Below are 16,372 nucleotides of genomic sequence, written 5' to 3' on the forward strand. Positions count from 1 at the left end.
CCATTGGACTGTTGCTTTGCTGGGGCTGGTCGCCCAGTCCAAAGACCAATGGGGACATCAGGAAAAGAACACAAATCTCCAGAAAGTGGTAAATACAAATGCCCTTGTGAAGGTGCTTTCTTCTCAGGGCCTCACACCTAAGGCCACTCAGACTGTTTTACCTAGATTAGGGAGTAGCTTCCTGGGGATTAGCATCCTTAATAGGGTTAGGATTAGACATCTTCCATCCTGGTTGGACACAGTTCCTGGTGTGCAGTGGGGGGATTCCATTCCTGCATAATGAAGAGGGAAGGATGTCAACCGGGGTGGTCTGGAGTGGTGACAGATTAGGTCTAAAAGAAAGCCTTGCCGGAAATACTGTACAAACCCGAAAGGAAGTCTGTTAGACGAATTCCTTTCCTCGCTGAAGCTTCTAGAACTGGGGTTATGAAGAGGGTGTGGTCCAGCGTAGGCCCCGCCCCTTCACTGGGCGGAAGTTACGGTCACCGGATGTTATCATGAAGCCGGGCTCTGCAGCGGCGCGGTGAGATCAACATGGCGACCGAGGGGGACGTGGAGCTGGAGTTGGAAACTGAGACCAGCGGCCCCGAACGGCCCCCCGAGAAGCCACGGAAGCATGACAGTGGTGCGGCGGACCTGGAGCGGGTCACCGACTATGCGGAGGAGAAGGAGATCCAGAGTTCCAATCTGGAGACGGTAAGGTTGACTGGGAGTGTGTCCGGGTGGTTTGAGCAGAGGGACCCCTGTAGGTAGAAGCCTGCGTTCCAGCTGGGAATATAGCTCAGTTGATTGAGTGCTTTGCTAGCATGCATAGGGACCTGGGATTAATTGGCAACTCACTTAGGAAGTCCTCCGTTTGCTCAAAAGAATTTGATAGAAATTGGGCCTCAGGTGCACAGAATTGAATTAAACAGCACCTGGCAGCACTTCTTCGTGGAAGAAAAACATGTATAGCCTTGTGGCGGTTGTGCTGAGCGGTTCCGATCCTCTATGCTTTCCTATAGGCTATGTCCGTGATCGGAGATAGAAGGTCTCGGGAGCAGAAAGCCAAACAAGAACGGTAAGTCTTAAGTGCGAAGCCATTCTTACCAGTTGCTACTTATGCCCCCAACAAAAATAAAACCACAGTTAAGCCTTTGGTGCCGTCTTTCAACTCTGTTCACCAGTTCCTGCAGATCGAGGGTTTACAACCTGGGTTCCTAGGAGTTTATGGTTGAGGTAGAGAATGAGGACTAATGTACATGAATATTTTCAGGGAGAAGGAACTGGCAAAGGTCACTATCAAGAAAGAAGATCTGGAGTTGATAGTGAGTAGTAATGCCAAACTAGTGTATGGGCAGGGGAGGTTCTGCTTAATTTGGGTTGTTTCCTGAAATACGTGGAGTCAAGTTTAATGGCACATTGATGTCTCTGGGAAGACCTAGTCAACACGTAATTTATCCTTTTCCTGCAGATGACAGAGATGGAGATTTCTCGAGCAGCAGCAGAGAGGAGCTTGCGGGAACACATGGGAAACGTGGTGGAGGCTCTTATTGCTCTGACCAACTGATGTGTACTTTTTCAGGCATATTTACAGGGTTAACTTATTGCAATAAAGACTTTTTTTTTGCAGTTTTGTCATCTTGGATCAAGTGTATTTATATATAGTTTTTGTTGTAGGGAACTTAGGATGGAGTATACGGAATTAAAGCGATCCCTCCTTCCAGAAGACTTTTTTTTTGGTAGTGTTGGGTAGGAATTGGACCCAGGGATTTGTGCATGTGAGGCAAGCACTGTACCAACTGAGCTATACCCCCAGTCCCCTCCAGAACACTTAATGAATCTGACTGACCCTTAGCAGTATTCAGAGTACATTTGGAGTCTCAGCAGAGTTAGTGTACCCAAAGTCACATGTCTCCAGGATAGCTTATGAATAGTTAGGAAGGACAGGCACATCCTAGGAGCCACTGTATGGGTAGGAGTAATCCAAACCAGTTCATAGGCCTCTGGAGTTGGAATTTTAAATATCTAAGGTGTGAATGTGGGAAGAGTAGACATCTAATAAGGTTATTTTAAGATTTAATTATATGAGGGGCAGGGAGGCCTTATATAGAATTGATCTGTGAAAGATTTGAATTCTGAACTATAAGACTTCCCATTTTCTTTTTTTCTTTGTGGTACTGTGGATTGAACTCAGGGCCTTGTGCATGCGAGGCAAGCACTCTACCAACTGAGTTATATCCCCATCCCTGACATTGCATTTCTAGAAAAGTTCAAGAATTTTGGCCAAGTCACAGTTGCTAAACTTGTTTTCTCAACTGTAAATACTACCTTATAGGCTGTTGTAAGAACTGATGAGCTGGTAAATGTAAAAACTTTGACTGGTTCCTGCCTCAGAGTGGACAAACAAGTGGGAACTGTGCTTTCCCAAAAGAGTTTCAAGGCCCTTTTTCATTTTGGTTCTAGGACAGTTTATAGGTTATATTCCAAATAGTAACTTGATATTTAGGCTCACGTTTAGTAACTCATATTTGCACTTTTTTTAATACCAGGGATTGAACCCAGGGGCACTTAACCACTGAGCCACATCCTCAGCCCATTTTTTAATATTTTATTTAGAGGCAGGGTTTAATTTGCTGGCTTCGAATTCATGATCATCCTGCCTCAGCCTGAGCAGAGTAATTCTTCCAGTGAGGCATTTTAAGAATGTGAAAAGATCTTTTTTTTTTCTTTTGAGATGAGGGTCCCACTATGATGCCTAGGGGGTTCAAGCAATCCTCCTTACTGGCCTCAGCTTCCTTAGTAACAGACCACAGGCATGCAGCCCTGCACCTGGCTCAGTCTGCCTTTATTGTGGTGCTGGGGTTTAAGCCCAGGGCTTCACACATGCTAGATAAGTGTTCTGCCACTGAGGTACACATCCCCAGTGCCCTTCGTCATTTTTTTTTTAGTTTTTCCACTGGTAAAATTTCATTTCTTAAACCCTCAGAATTCTTGGTACTTTGCTAAGCGCATGGCAATTAGTATGATGGATGGTCCTGGATTGCTACTCAGGATTGCTCCCCACCCTACAAAGAACAAGATGATAGTAGGTATTTGGACTCAATAAGACACATGCCCTATTTCATGAGTTAATTTTTGTTCTATGTACAGCTGTAGTTCAGAGGAAGGAAAATCAAATATCTGTGTTTACACATGAATAAATCTGGATGATCAAACTAAAATACCCTCTGCTTGACAATTCCCTGCTTTTATTTTAGTTAATAGGTAGTTAATACTTGTTAGTTTGCATATTTTATTCTCCAGTATTATACTAAAAATTCTGGGGTATATCTTTTATTTCTTGACATACACAAAAGGATAAAAAGTATACTCATTTAGAAAAGTTGCCTTCAACCAAAAATGCAAAACAGGTTTCAATGAGCTTAGATTTCCTGGTATAGTACTCCTAACCCTAAGGTAGAAGTATTGCATTTTCCACTTAATACACCCACATTTCTGACACAAGCTAAGTGGATGGATGGAAGAAAACTGAATACTCCCAAGTAAATATGGGAAGCCACAGCAGAGACACCTAAGATTTCTCAGAAACTGTTAAGTGGGCAGCTTCTATTCCTACCTGGATAGTGCTTTTCTGTGGGTTTCTTAGTCTTAAGTCCAAACCTCACAAAGCACCTTCAAGGACTGGACTACCCAGTTATAGGTACGGCAGTAAGTCCAGTAAGGTGGATATAAGAACCACGTGATAATGGTAAAAGAATGTCAAGGACCAGATGCTGAGACATCTCCTTGTGTCCCACAGTTAGAATAAATAGTTGAATCCTAGGTTGTTTTCCGCTTCTTGGCAGATGGTCGCTCAAACACATCTCGTACTCCAGCTGCCTTTTGTTTAAAGAACTTTGTATTCTGGGCACTCTCTTGGCCCCATGCTGAGTCAAAGGAGGTGGTATCTTGATCCACAAGGTGGGTATATTTGGTACGACCAGAACGTCCAAAGTTTTTGACCTAAGGGAAGGATTGATGATGAGTTATATCACTGAACACTTAAGACCCAGCTCCAGCCCTCAGTACATTACTTTTTCTTTTTATGTTGACAAAGAGTGCCCATACCTGCATGACTTTAGGAAGAATGGTTTTGTTGAAATGATCCTCCAGGGTTGGTGCACTAAAATCTCTCTTGTATACTTCCTCATCCTCATCCTATAAAAAAAGAATATCAGTGTTACGATTTTATTTCCCATACAAACACACAAATTTATTAAATTCTGCAACAAAGAAACAAAGGAAATAGGGTATTGAGCTTTTCTTCAAGAGATTCCTATTTGAGAAGATGATATTCTTTTTTCTATTATATTGTTTCTCCTTCCTAAGTGTAGATACTTATTGAAGGTTGCACTTATTTACTCATGACTTCCACTCTATTGGTCTCTTAGATCCTCAATCCTAAAATTCCAGTCTTCCCCCTCCCCACAATACCAGAGAAACTGTACTGAGGATGAGCTACATCCTCAGTTATTTTCATTTTGAGACAGGGTCTTGCTAAGTTGCTAAGGCCAATTTTTTTTTTTTTTGAGGTGGTGGTGGTGGTATACTGAGTATTGAATTCAGGGACATTTAACCACTGAGCCACGTCCCCAGCCCTATTTTGTATTTTATTTAGAGACAGGGTCTCACTGAGTTGCTTAGTGCCTCGATAAACTGCTGAGACTGGCTTTGAACTTTCAATTCTCCTGCTTCAGTCTCTGGATCTGCTGGTATTATTGGTATGTGGCACAGTACCCAGCCAATCGAACAGTTTTTGTGCCAGGTACGGTGGTGCATCACCTGTAATCCTAGCAATTTGGGAGGCTGAGGCAGGAGGATTGCAAGTTTAAGGCTAGCCTGGGAAATTCAGACCATTTAAAAAAAAAATTAAAAAAGGGCTGGGGATGTAGCTTGGTGTGCTTGTCTAGCAGGTATAAGATCCTGGGTTCAATCCCAAATACCACAAAGAACAAAAGAACCCAATTTTTATGAGATCTACTTCCTTCTTAGGCCTGAAAAAATCCCTCATTTAATCCCAGAATCCATTTTAATTTCACTTCTTGTCCAGATAAGAAGAGTCAGTATTCGAATATGTCAAAAGACTGTCCTGTTTTTTTAGCCAACAATGTATTGCTTCTTAAAAAAGTTTGATGATGATGATAATATGATGATTATTTTGAGTACTGGGGACTGAACCCAGGGGTGCTTTACCACTAAGCTACACTGCCAACTCCCACCTACCCTTTTTAAAATATTGAGATAGGATTTCCTCTAGTAGCTGAGGCTGGCTTCAAACTTGAGATCCTCCTGCTTCACCCTCATGTGTGCTAGGATTATAGGTGTGTGCCATTGCACCTGGAAAAGCTTGATAATTAAAGCTGCTGACTGCTTAGGCAAAACTACTTTCTTACTTTGAAACAATACAAGAAATAATTTATCATCACTAGTGACAAGAAAACTACATGTGCTTAAAAACTGAGGGTTTTAACATGGAACTTAGTTTTTAAAATTTTTAAATTTTTTTTGGTACTGGGGATTTGATCCCAGGGGTACACAACCATTAAGTCACATCCCCAGCTATTTTTTTTAATATTTTATTTAGAGACAGTGCCTTGCTAAGTTGCTGATGCTGGCTTCGAACTTCCTGCCTTTGCTTAATATAGGTGTGTACCACTATGCCTGGTAAATAAGCTAGTTTTATGATACAAACTCCTTTCATTAGGAAATAATTTAACAAACCATATACTATCAAAAGTAATAAATGCAATCAATTATTTCATTGCCTTTCCTGTTTTTCCTTTTTAAGAAATTATCACTGGTACTAATTCAAATAATTTTTTAAAAGTCCATGTCACTTTACACAGCGTTAACAAAAGTGCTTTTTTGACCTTGGTTTTTATATGAAGAACAATGATAATGACATTCAACATAAGGGTCAGATAATTAACCATTAACAGGCCACCTTCTGTCAGCTCAGAATGAAGTGAACTAAACGGCCACCCAAGTGTGAACTAATATATAGCTATTTACAGACTCTGATTTTTATATGATCTAAGCTTCTCATTTGGCTATGAAATGAGAAGGGTGCTTAACCACTGAGCCACAACCCCAGCCCCTTTTATATTTTATTTAGAGACGGTCTTACTACGTTGCTTAGAGCCTTGCCAAGTTGCTGGGCTGCAATCCTCTTGCCTCATCTTCCCAAGTTGCTGGGATTACAGCTATGCACCACCATACCTGGCTGAAATAATGATTTTTAAGTGGTTTGGGGAACCTAATTATTTTAGTATCTACATAGATCCCTTTCTTTTCATTTTCTTAATTATTCTATTATATCATTTCCTTTTTCTGGGAGCTGAGGCCAAAACAGAACAGATGTTGCTGCTGTTTCTACAAACCCAATGCTTTTTCTGGATTTATATCCTTCTCAGGCAAAAAGCAAATGAGAAGGTTGACTGCTAGAAATAGAAATAACATTTCAGGACAGTTTATTCTCCATCTAGAGGAAAAAAGGATTCTGAATTATTCTTATTGCTCAATTTTCTGATACCCATTTCACTTACCATGAAGAAGGCACCCCGGTGATAGTACTTCTGTAAAAACTTGTATTTGCCTTTAACAGCTTTGTTGGTGATGACTTTGCCATTTGCCCGAAGCTCAGCTCGCCTCTCTTCCTCAGTCAGGTTTCGCATGCGTTCAATTTCTGCTTTCTCCTTTTCAAGCCTGTTAAGGTAGCAAAACTATTTATTAGTATTTATCTAGCATTAGAGTGGTTAGGTTCTACCTTGCCACATGGTGTCCTGCATCACCCTGGTACTCTGCAGAGTCCACTCAGCAAGAAAGCTCTCACCAAATAACCACTAAGCCACATCCCCAGCCCTTACTTGTATTTTATTTAGAGACAGGGTCTCACTGAGTTGCTTACTGCCTGGTCATTGCTGAGGCTGGCTTTGAACTTGTGATCCTCTTGCCTCAGCCTCCTGAGCCACTGGGATTTCAGGCATGAGCCACCACGCCTGGCTCTTAAAGTCTTATTTTGAGATAGGGTTTCACCAAGTTAGGTGAGTGGCAGTGGCACAGGCTCAAAAAACCTCAATGACTAGTTCTCTTCCCCTATCAATTCACCCAAATATTTATTTCCATTCTTCCTACTCAAAGCTAGTTGAAAAGAAAACTTATCAAAAATTACTTAAAAGGTCTAGAATGAATTAAAGTTCTTCCCACAGAGCCAACAAAGGTTACTTCTAATGGTGGCTCTGGTAAATGGGACACCTTCTATAAGGGGTGCTGTTGAAGTTAGGAGGAAGAGAAAATGCTGGGCAGATAGGGAAATGGGCCCCTGGGTGACTTCCTGGGCAGCAGAGCAAAAACAGAAGCTGCAGTTTTTTATTTTTTTGTTTTGTACCGGGGATTGAACTTGGGCATTCAACCACTAAGCCACATCCCCAGGCCTATTTTGTATTTTATTTAGAGACAGGGTCTCACTGAGTTGCTTAGCTCCTTGCTTTTGCTGAGGATGGCTTTGAATGGACGATCCTTCTGCCTCAGCCTCCCAAGCTGCTGGGATTACAGGTGTGTGCCACTTTGCCGGGTAAAGCAGTAGGTTTTTGCTCAGAAACTTGCATAAGGTTATTTTTAAATCAGGACATATATGACCTGGAGTCCACAGCCTCACCAAAGAAGGAAAAATGTGTTATCGATATTTGATTGGATTAAAGACTGCAGGAATGCCTAGTGGACACTTAGAGCCTTACGCAGGGATTGGGCATAGGGCTGACTTCCTTAAACCTATAGATCTATACAAACCCATAGACAATAGCCATCCATTGGCATCCCTCTCTTGGAACTCCTCCCTTTTTGGGAGTTTTGCTTTCTATTTACTGTAATAAATCCTGTTATTTTGCTAAAAACAAAACAAAACACAAACCCTCCCCCCAAAGAAAACCCAACCAAGAATGGGGCTGAGGATGTAGCTCAGTAAAGGGAGCCCCTTGCTCAGCATGCTTAAGGCCCTGGGTTCAATCTCCAGGGTCACAAAACAACAACAAAACCAAACCAAAATCCAGGTGTGGTGGCACACATCTACAGTCCCAACTTGGGAGGCTGAGGAGGAAGATCACAAGCTTCAGGCCAGCCTCGGCACATAAGTGAGGCCCTAACCAACTTAGTGAGACTTTGTCTCAAAATAAAAAGGGCTGGGGATGTGACTTAGTGGTAAAACCCCTCTGGGTTTAATCCCCAATACTGAAAACAAACAAACAAAGAAACCAAGCAGCAAACCAAACCCATCCCAAGAATGGAAACCATAGTAGGTGACAGGCCTCAGAACTACAGTACTGGTACTAGAAAACCTGTTCCATCAGCAGCATTACCAATCCCATTACTCACGCTTCTCTGTCTTCTCTGTCCCTCTTGATTCTTTTTAGCTCTCGAACTTTCCATGCCTCATATTCCTCCTCATCATTTTCATCGTCAGTGTTGAGTGCATCCAGTGCAGCCAGGGAACGCTTATTCTCCTCCAGCTCTTTCTTGGTCTCCTCTTCTACAATCTGGATAAGGAAAACAATTCAGATATGCACTTCCTTATCCTCAGACAAACCTAATTACACCACTCTTTGCACTCAATCCTCACAACCACTCCCAGTACCTTGAGGGTGTACTTTCGTCTCTCTTCAGCCATGCGCTTTGCTTCCTGCTCCAGCTCTTTCTGTTTCAATGCTTCAGCCTCCCGTTCTTGAACTGTCACTCGGTCCTTCCTGCATCACAGAGGTCCTGTTAATTGCCCAAAGTCCTTAGAATGGCTCTCTTTGTTCCTCTCAATCTAGTCCCATCCAAATCCAACAAAGCCAAACAATCTTTGGCTCTATTATTTGCAAACTGTCAAAAACAGAGGCATTCTCACAGATCTTTAGTTCACCAAAATTATGTTCATTCTTGAGGTTTGCCTAGATAATAAGAAGCCTGCTGGATTATAAGTAATAGAATTTCTAGCCATTAGGAAATAGAAATTTTTTTTTAAAGAGAGAGAGAGAATGAGAATGAATTATCTTTGTTTGTATGTGGTGCTGAGGATCAAACGCGAGCTGCACGCATGCCAGGCGAGCGTGCTACCATTTGAGCCACACCCACAGCCACAAATAGGAATTTTTTTAAAAAAATATTTTTAGTTGTAGATGGACACAATACTTTTATTTATGTGTTTTTATGTGGTGCTGAGGATCAAACCCAGTTCCTCACATGTGCAAGGCAAGTGCTCTGCCAGAGCTACAACCTCAGCCCAGAATTTGTTATTTAAACTTAATTTCATGCTTAAAATATACAACCTTGAGCAGATAAGTGCTCCTTAACTGGAAAGAGAGATATGAAAACAAACAGGCTTCCTGCTATACCATGCTGCTACTCAATATCTACACCCACCCTGGGCACTGGCCTAAATGCTTAGTACTTAGATTTGGATGAACATGGGATAGAAATGAGGCTTTTACTGTCAGACCTAGAAAGAAGTAACTATGTAAACTCTGACCTGTTTTGTGAGATACTTACTTTCGAATGAAGACTGGCTTAAGGCGAGGCTCCATCTCATCTTCACTGTCTGTGTACTCTTCATACTCTGACTCTGATTCTGACTCCTCCCCAGAACGTCCTTCATCTTCTACCTCCATGACTTCCATTTCCTCATTTTTTCTCTCCTGTGCTCGTTGACGCATCATTCCACGGCGCCGCTCTATTTCCTATCAAAGCATACATCTAAGCTTGTTATTCAAATGGTCTATACTCTATAATGGCTTTTTTTTTTCTTTTTTTTTTTTTGGGTGCTGGGGATTGAACCCAGGGTCTTGCACATGCTAAGCACAAGCTCTACCTCTAGGCTACACTCCTGAGATGGCTTTTTATTTTTGTCTCATCAAGTTCAACAAATTCTAAGTAAACGAAATGTAGAACCACTTTATTTTCAATTTTATCTCTAATAAAGAGGAAACACTATCACAATTCTGCCAAAAGCAGTCATCTTGGCCTTTATGGCCTCAGCAAATGAATATTGGCACTGGACATGGTAGCACATGCCTGCAACCCTAGCATCTTGGGAGGCTGAGGCAATGAGGATCACAAGTTAGAGACCAACCTCAGCAACTTAATAAAACCCTATCTCAGATTAAAAAATAAAAAGGACTAAGGATATAGCTCAGTGGTAAAGTACCTCTGGGTTCAATCCCCACTACTAAAAAAAAAAAAAAGTAAAGAAAAAAAATAGGATCTTCCCACCAATTTTTCTTCTGCTCAGGAAAAAAACCTCCCATTTCCCTTTACCACACCTCATCATCAATTTCTTCCTCCTCTTCTTCACTGGTATCTTCTCGTTCCATGCGCCAAGCATCTCCTTCTACTTCTGAGTCACTTTCTCCTACTACTTCAGGTTCTACTATTTTCCGATGTCGGGCCAATCTGAAAAACAGGATCTCCAAGTGTATCACCAATGTCACAAAAATAGGAAAATCCACCACATTTTCTTAGTTGCAGTACAAACCTGATTTGCCTTCATTAATACGAATGTCTTTGAGATGTAACAACTGAGGTAGAGATTAAAGAAACTATACCAGAATGTCAGAGCATATAGTCAAAATGTGTTTGACTATATGCTGTTTGACTAATGTGTTTGACTAAACACTAAATGTGTTCAGGCACCATTTTGGGGGCACAACAGCAAACTCACATGGCACAGAGGGACATTTTCAATAACTCAAGGTAGTTTACACTTTCAATATTAAATCATACTATATTATTTTCAGTGACATAGTATTTTAGTGAAACAATTTTTGATGGTTGCTGTGACAAATTCCTGAGACAATATGAACAGTGAGAGTTCAGGACCTATGGCCTCTGTAAGGTAATGCCTCAATCAATACACAACATACAAATCCCCTTACTGGGAGGCTCTCTTTCTAACATGAGATCACTTCTTAAGTCTTTTTTCCTACTTTATCAGTGTCATTTCCCCTCACTGGGGAATAAGTAGGTGGATACAACCAATTTCTCAAGTTTTATAAAACATCTTCATGATAAAAAGACTCCGTTTAATGAACAAACAATTGTCTCTCTATTCTTTGAGGAGTTGGGATGAAACCCAAGACCTCTTCCATGCTAGGTAAGCCTTCTACTATAGAGAAATCTCTGGAGCCTCTTGGTATCTATTTTCTATTTCCTTAATGAGTTAATTAAGATCCTTAGGCTAGAAGTTACCTGCTGTTTTCTGAAGCTGCCACTTACTGGCTGTGTATCTTTTGTCATATTATTCTCCTAACTCCTTTGTGCTTCACTTTTCTCATTTGTAAAATAACGACAACCTCATAAGGTTATTGTATGGATTATAAGAATTAGTAAATATAATCTACTTAGAACAGCATAATTGGTACATATAAATATTATTCAGGTATTAGGTATTAGTGATGTCATTAATTAACCTGCAGAGGTTCAGATCCAGGGAAGTATAACCTTAGTCATTACCTTTCTTCCACATCTTCACTAATACGGTTCTGTAAACGACGCAGCCGGGGATCACTAGATGAATCCTCCTCTTGTTCCTCCGGTTCTGCTTCTTGTTCTTTGGCTTTCTTAATGAATTGAAATTCTTCATCTTCCTCATCTGAAGACTCCATAGGGGCATAGTCTGGCCTCTTTCCAGATACATAACGTTTTACCTTTACCTTCTCCATTGAAATCTCACCTGGGCAAGAGAGATAACATAATAAGTTAACATAATAAGTCAGTAGTCTTTCCCAATGTTCTTTAGCCCTTGGCCTCTGCAGGTAGCGCCTGAATTTCTGGTAGACAAGGGTTTAAGCACAAGAAGAGAACCATTACCCAATCTCCTATTCATCTAATGGTGCTTTCCAACAAAGGCCAACACATGGGAAAGCATTCTTGTGATTACTCTCATGATAACAAAGCTTACCTTGGGTACAATTAAGTGAAGGAAGGTGAGCAGTGAACCAGTAGAAAAAAACTCCACTCCCACCATAAATTCATGGCTTACCATTTCAGCTATAACCTTAAACAAATTATTGTAACAGTGCCCAGGATATAGTCAGGATGATAAGTAGGAACTTATAAAACTAAAATGTTGGTTGGACATTCTTTTAATTTCCTTTGGAATTTCCACGGCAGCCTTTATAAAAGATTGCCACATAACCTAAAATTCTAATATTATTTATTTCCACCTTCTTTCCTTTAGCTTTTGTGCCATCAAATCTGCAAGAGTAACTTCTTTCACACATACAAACAATTGCAGTGAACAGAAAGAGTGAAAACTAACCAACTTCTTTTATAAGATAAGCAAATCCTGATAACCAAAGGAAACTCTGGGTGAGTTTCACTTACATACAAAAATACTCTCTCCCCAAATCCTTACAACACACACAAAAAACCAAAACTCTAAATCATCCTGACCTAATAGGAGTAAACCTAGGATTTCAAGAATGGCTTAACTTTAGAAAAGTAGTGGGGGAAAAAGGAGAAATATGCTATTTTTTTTTAAGTCACATAATGATTTTTTTTTTTTTTTTTTGTACTGAGGATTAAAGCTAGCTCTACCAATGAGTTACATCTCCAGCCCTTTTTATTTTTAGGAAGGATCTTACTAAGTTGCCTCAAACTTGCAATCCTCCTACCTCAGCCTCCTTAGTCACTGGGATTATAGGCATGAGACTGGAGAGATCTATTTCTTAAATGAACAAACAGTGAGCATCCTTATGTTGTACCCATTATACTTTATAGTTAACCCTGTATTATGATTCTAACTTGGACAATAATAAATACATAAATGATAAGGACTGAAAAAGAAAAAAACTACCATAATTTCCAAGCTATCATTGTCTCCACAAAAATACAAGATAACAAGTCAAGCTAAACAATTCAGGAAGCTGGATGCAGTAGAGCACACCTATAATTCCAGTGGCTGGGAGGCTGAGGCAGGAGGATCTTGAGTTCAAAACCAGCCTCAGGGGGCTGGGATTGTGGCACAGTTGTAGAGTACTCGCCTTGCAAGACCATGGGTTTGATTCTCAGCACCACATAAAAATAAATAAGTGAAATAAAGGTATTGTGTCGAACTACACTAAAAAAACAAAAACAAAAACCTAGCCTCAGCAATTTAGCAAGGCCCCAAACAACACAGCAAGACCTTGTTTCTAAATAAAACACAAAATAGATATAAAATAGAACTGGGGATGTGGCTCAGTGGTTGAGTGCCCCTGAGTTCAATCTCTGGTACCAAAAACCAAGCCAAAACAAAAACAAAAAACTTGTATGGGGCAGCTGGGGTTGTGCCTCAGTGATAAAGTACTTGCCTAGCATGTGTGAGGCACTGGGTTCGATTCTCAGCACCACATATAAATAAATAAAATAAAGATCCATTAACAATTAAAATAAATAAATAAATAAATAAACAAGAAAAAGTGTTTGGGTCCGGGGATATGGCTTAATTGGTAGAGTGCTTGCCTTGCATGCACAAGGCCCTGGTTTCAATCCCCAGCACCACCACCCCAACACACACACACAGTGTATTTATGTATAACTATGTATAATTAGAAAATATTGTTTAAAATACCATTTACATCGGCAACTACTCAATACCAAGAAATAAATTCAACAAGTAAAATAATGCCTTTAGGAGGAAAAGTATAATTTTATTCAAAGATATAAAAGCTCTAAATAAATGGAGAAATATATCATGTTCAAGGATGAGAAGATCGTAACTGTGCCTGAATTATCCTATAAACGTATAATCTATAATCTATAATTTTAATGCAATTCCATTAAAAGTTGCCCCAGGCTGTTTCTAAAATCATATAGAAGGATAGGAGGCCGAAAAGAACTAAGATAATTCTGATGAAGAATAAAATGGAAGGGGTAAAGGGGGAGGTGGTTTGTACCAAAGAGCAAGGCTTAAAGTTATAGTAAATTAGGGACTTGGGATGTAGTGAAATGATAGAGTGCTTGCCTAATATGCATGAGGTCCTGGGTTTAGTTCCTAACACCACTACCTGCCCCCCCCCCCCCATGGTAGTCAGGTTTGTAACAAATTAGAATAAAAAAATTTTCTAAAAAAAGTAATCAGGTGTATTCTGGAGACTGAGGTACGATTAATTGATCCCAGGAGTTTAAGACCAGCCTGGAAGCTGGGCACAGTAGTGTATGCCTGAAATCCTAGCAGCTTGGGAGGCTGAGACAAGAGGATCACAAGTTTTAGGCCAGGCTCAGAAATGTAATGAGGCCCTAAACAACTCAGCAAGACCCTGTCTCAAAATAAAAAAATAAAAGGCTAGGCAGTAGGGCTGAGGCTGTAGCTAAGTGGCAGAGCGCTTGCCTTGCATGTGTGAGACAATGGGTTTGAGTCTCAGCACCACACAAAAATAAACAAATAAGATAAAGGCATGCAGTCCATATACAACTGCAAAAAAAAAAAAAAAAAAAAAAGGACTGGGCAGGTAGCTCAGTGGTAAGTGCCTTGGATTCAATCCCCACTACAAAGAAATAAAAAAAAAAAAGAAAGATCCCATACAATGAAGTGTGGATGAATGTCTTGGAAATAAAAACTATGAAGTTCTTATAACTTACTTTGGAGAACAATTGGTAACAGATAGTAAAGTTGATGACTTCTAGGACACTCCTCCCTAAGGAAATTTTTACATAAATGTATCACAAAGCCAGGCATGATGGCTCAGTCTTGTAATCCAGTGGTAAATTTAAGGGGTTGAGGCAGGAGAATCATGAGTTCAAAGTCATCCTCAGAAATTTAGTAAGGTGCTAAATAACTCACTGAGACCTTTCTCTAAACAAAATACAAAAAAGGGCTGGGGATGTGGCTCAGTAGTTAAGTGCCTCTGAGTTCAATCCCCAGTACCAAAAAAAAAAAAAAAAAGGTATCCAATAGATACATTTAAGAATGACAACTAGGGGCTGGGATTGTGGCTCAGTGGCAGAGCGATCATCTAGCATGTGCAAGGCCCTCAGCGCCACATAAAAATAAATAAATAAAATAAAGGTACTGTGTGCAACTACTTCTAGGAAAAAAAAAAGAGTGACAACTGGGGCTGGGGTTGTAGCTCAGTGGTAGAGCACTTGCATAACATGTGTGAGGCACTGGGTTTGATTCTTAACACCCTATATAATAAAGACCCATTGACAACAACAACAACAAAAAAGGATGGCAACTGCAGGCTTCTGCAATAAAAGGAAAAACAACATGGCAACAACTAACTACTAACTACCCATCAGGAGGGAATAAATTGTGGTTTATTTATTTATATAATGGAATTTAAAAGCAGTTAAAATGAATGAAATTGATATGTATTAAAAAATTCTCAAAAGTCATGTTGAATTAAAGAAAGAAAAAATGGTGTAGTTCTGTGGTAGAACATCTGACTATCATGCAGAAGGCCTGGGTTTAATGAACAGCATCCCCCCCCACCACCACCACCAAATAGGCAAGTTGCACAAAGTTTGATACAGGATATTTAAAGAATAAGAAAAAAAAAAGATATTCTTTTCCGACATTTTTACTGAAAAAACTTTGGTCCCTCCTACATCTGCACTTATTGAAATCATACCCGTTCTTTAAGGATCAAATTAAATGACACTGTCTTCAAGAAGCTTTTCTTGATTACCCCAATCTGCTTGGCATGTACCTCTTTTTTCATGTCTTACATGCACTAGAATGTGAATGCCTTAAAGTTGGGGCACTACCTTACACAACTTTCTATTCGAAGACACGGTTCCCGGCCTGAACGAAGTTATGGTCTTCTAGGGGAAGATAGACACGTAAATAACTACAATACTTGATAAGAGTTATCAAAGCAGCCTAAACAGACTGCTATGTAAGAAATTTGTGGAGGCCAATAGAATAGAGGGGTGCTTGCCGTACGAGAGCAGACAGGTCACAAGACCAAGATATGATGCAAAGTAGATCCCCTCCTCAACCCAGACAACGCGAACGGGTGCGACTTTAGTGTGGAAAGGCAGAAGAAATGAGGCCAGCGGGGTTCGGGTGGCCAGCCGGGGGAGTTTTGGATGCCGAGGCTGGGAGAGGTAAGATCTGACTGGGAGAGGGGTGAGCACAGTTACCTTTCTCATTGCGAACGGGGACGGCCCCAGCCGTAGACTGAATGGGCGGTTGCTTCATGAGTGCGCTTGGGACCGACATGTTGATTGCAGCGGTGTTGATTCCCGAAACTCGACTGATTATAAGCAGCGAACACTAACAACGAACAGCTAAACTACTTCCAACCTAGGTACGCCCGGCACGACAGCACGACTGATAGAAACTACTTTTACGTCAGAGCTAGGTAAACCGGAAATGTGTTACGAGAGGATT

At 40.6% G+C, this 16,372-nt stretch overlaps 2 protein-coding genes across 3 annotated transcripts; one reads left to right on the forward strand and one right to left on the reverse strand.

Moving 5' to 3' along the window:
* Positions 1-429: 429 nt before the first annotated feature.
* Hypk (huntingtin interacting protein K) lies at positions 430-1,611 on the forward strand. 2 transcript variants are annotated; one of them, XM_027925130.3, is made up of 4 exons: positions 430-696; positions 1,005-1,060; positions 1,256-1,307; positions 1,454-1,611. In XM_027925130.3, exons 1-4 carry the CDS (start codon positions 535-537, stop codon positions 1,547-1,549), a joined length of 366 nt encoding a protein of 121 aa, XP_027780931.1. In that variant the 5' UTR covers positions 430-534; the 3' UTR covers positions 1,550-1,611. The 2 variants fall into 2 exon arrangements, with proteins under 2 accessions (XP_027780931.1, XP_034493202.1); XM_034637311.2 differs by lacking the exons at positions 1,005-1,060; positions 1,454-1,611 and having other exon boundaries at positions 510-696; positions 1,256-1,315.
* Positions 1,612-3,254: 1,643 nt separating this feature from the next.
* Positions 3,255-16,332, reverse strand: Mfap1 (microfibril associated protein 1). The gene is made up of 9 exons (XM_027925978.2): positions 16,123-16,332; positions 11,506-11,725; positions 10,317-10,446; positions 9,547-9,734; positions 8,651-8,759; positions 8,392-8,552; positions 6,567-6,726; positions 4,090-4,179; positions 3,255-3,984 (listed from the first exon to the last, which is right to left on the reverse strand). The coding sequence occupies exons 1-9, from the start codon at positions 16,199-16,201 to the stop codon at positions 3,802-3,804; spliced, it is 1,320 nt and encodes a 439-aa protein (XP_027781779.1). The 5' UTR covers positions 16,202-16,332; the 3' UTR covers positions 3,255-3,801.
* Between the last annotated feature and the right edge of the window lie 40 nt (positions 16,333-16,372).

The sequence above is a fragment of the Marmota flaviventris genome, chromosome 2 (assembly GCF_047511675.1).
Source record: "Marmota flaviventris isolate mMarFla1 chromosome 2, mMarFla1.hap1, whole genome shotgun sequence".
Taxonomy (NCBI): domain Eukaryota; kingdom Metazoa; phylum Chordata; class Mammalia; order Rodentia; family Sciuridae; genus Marmota; species Marmota flaviventris.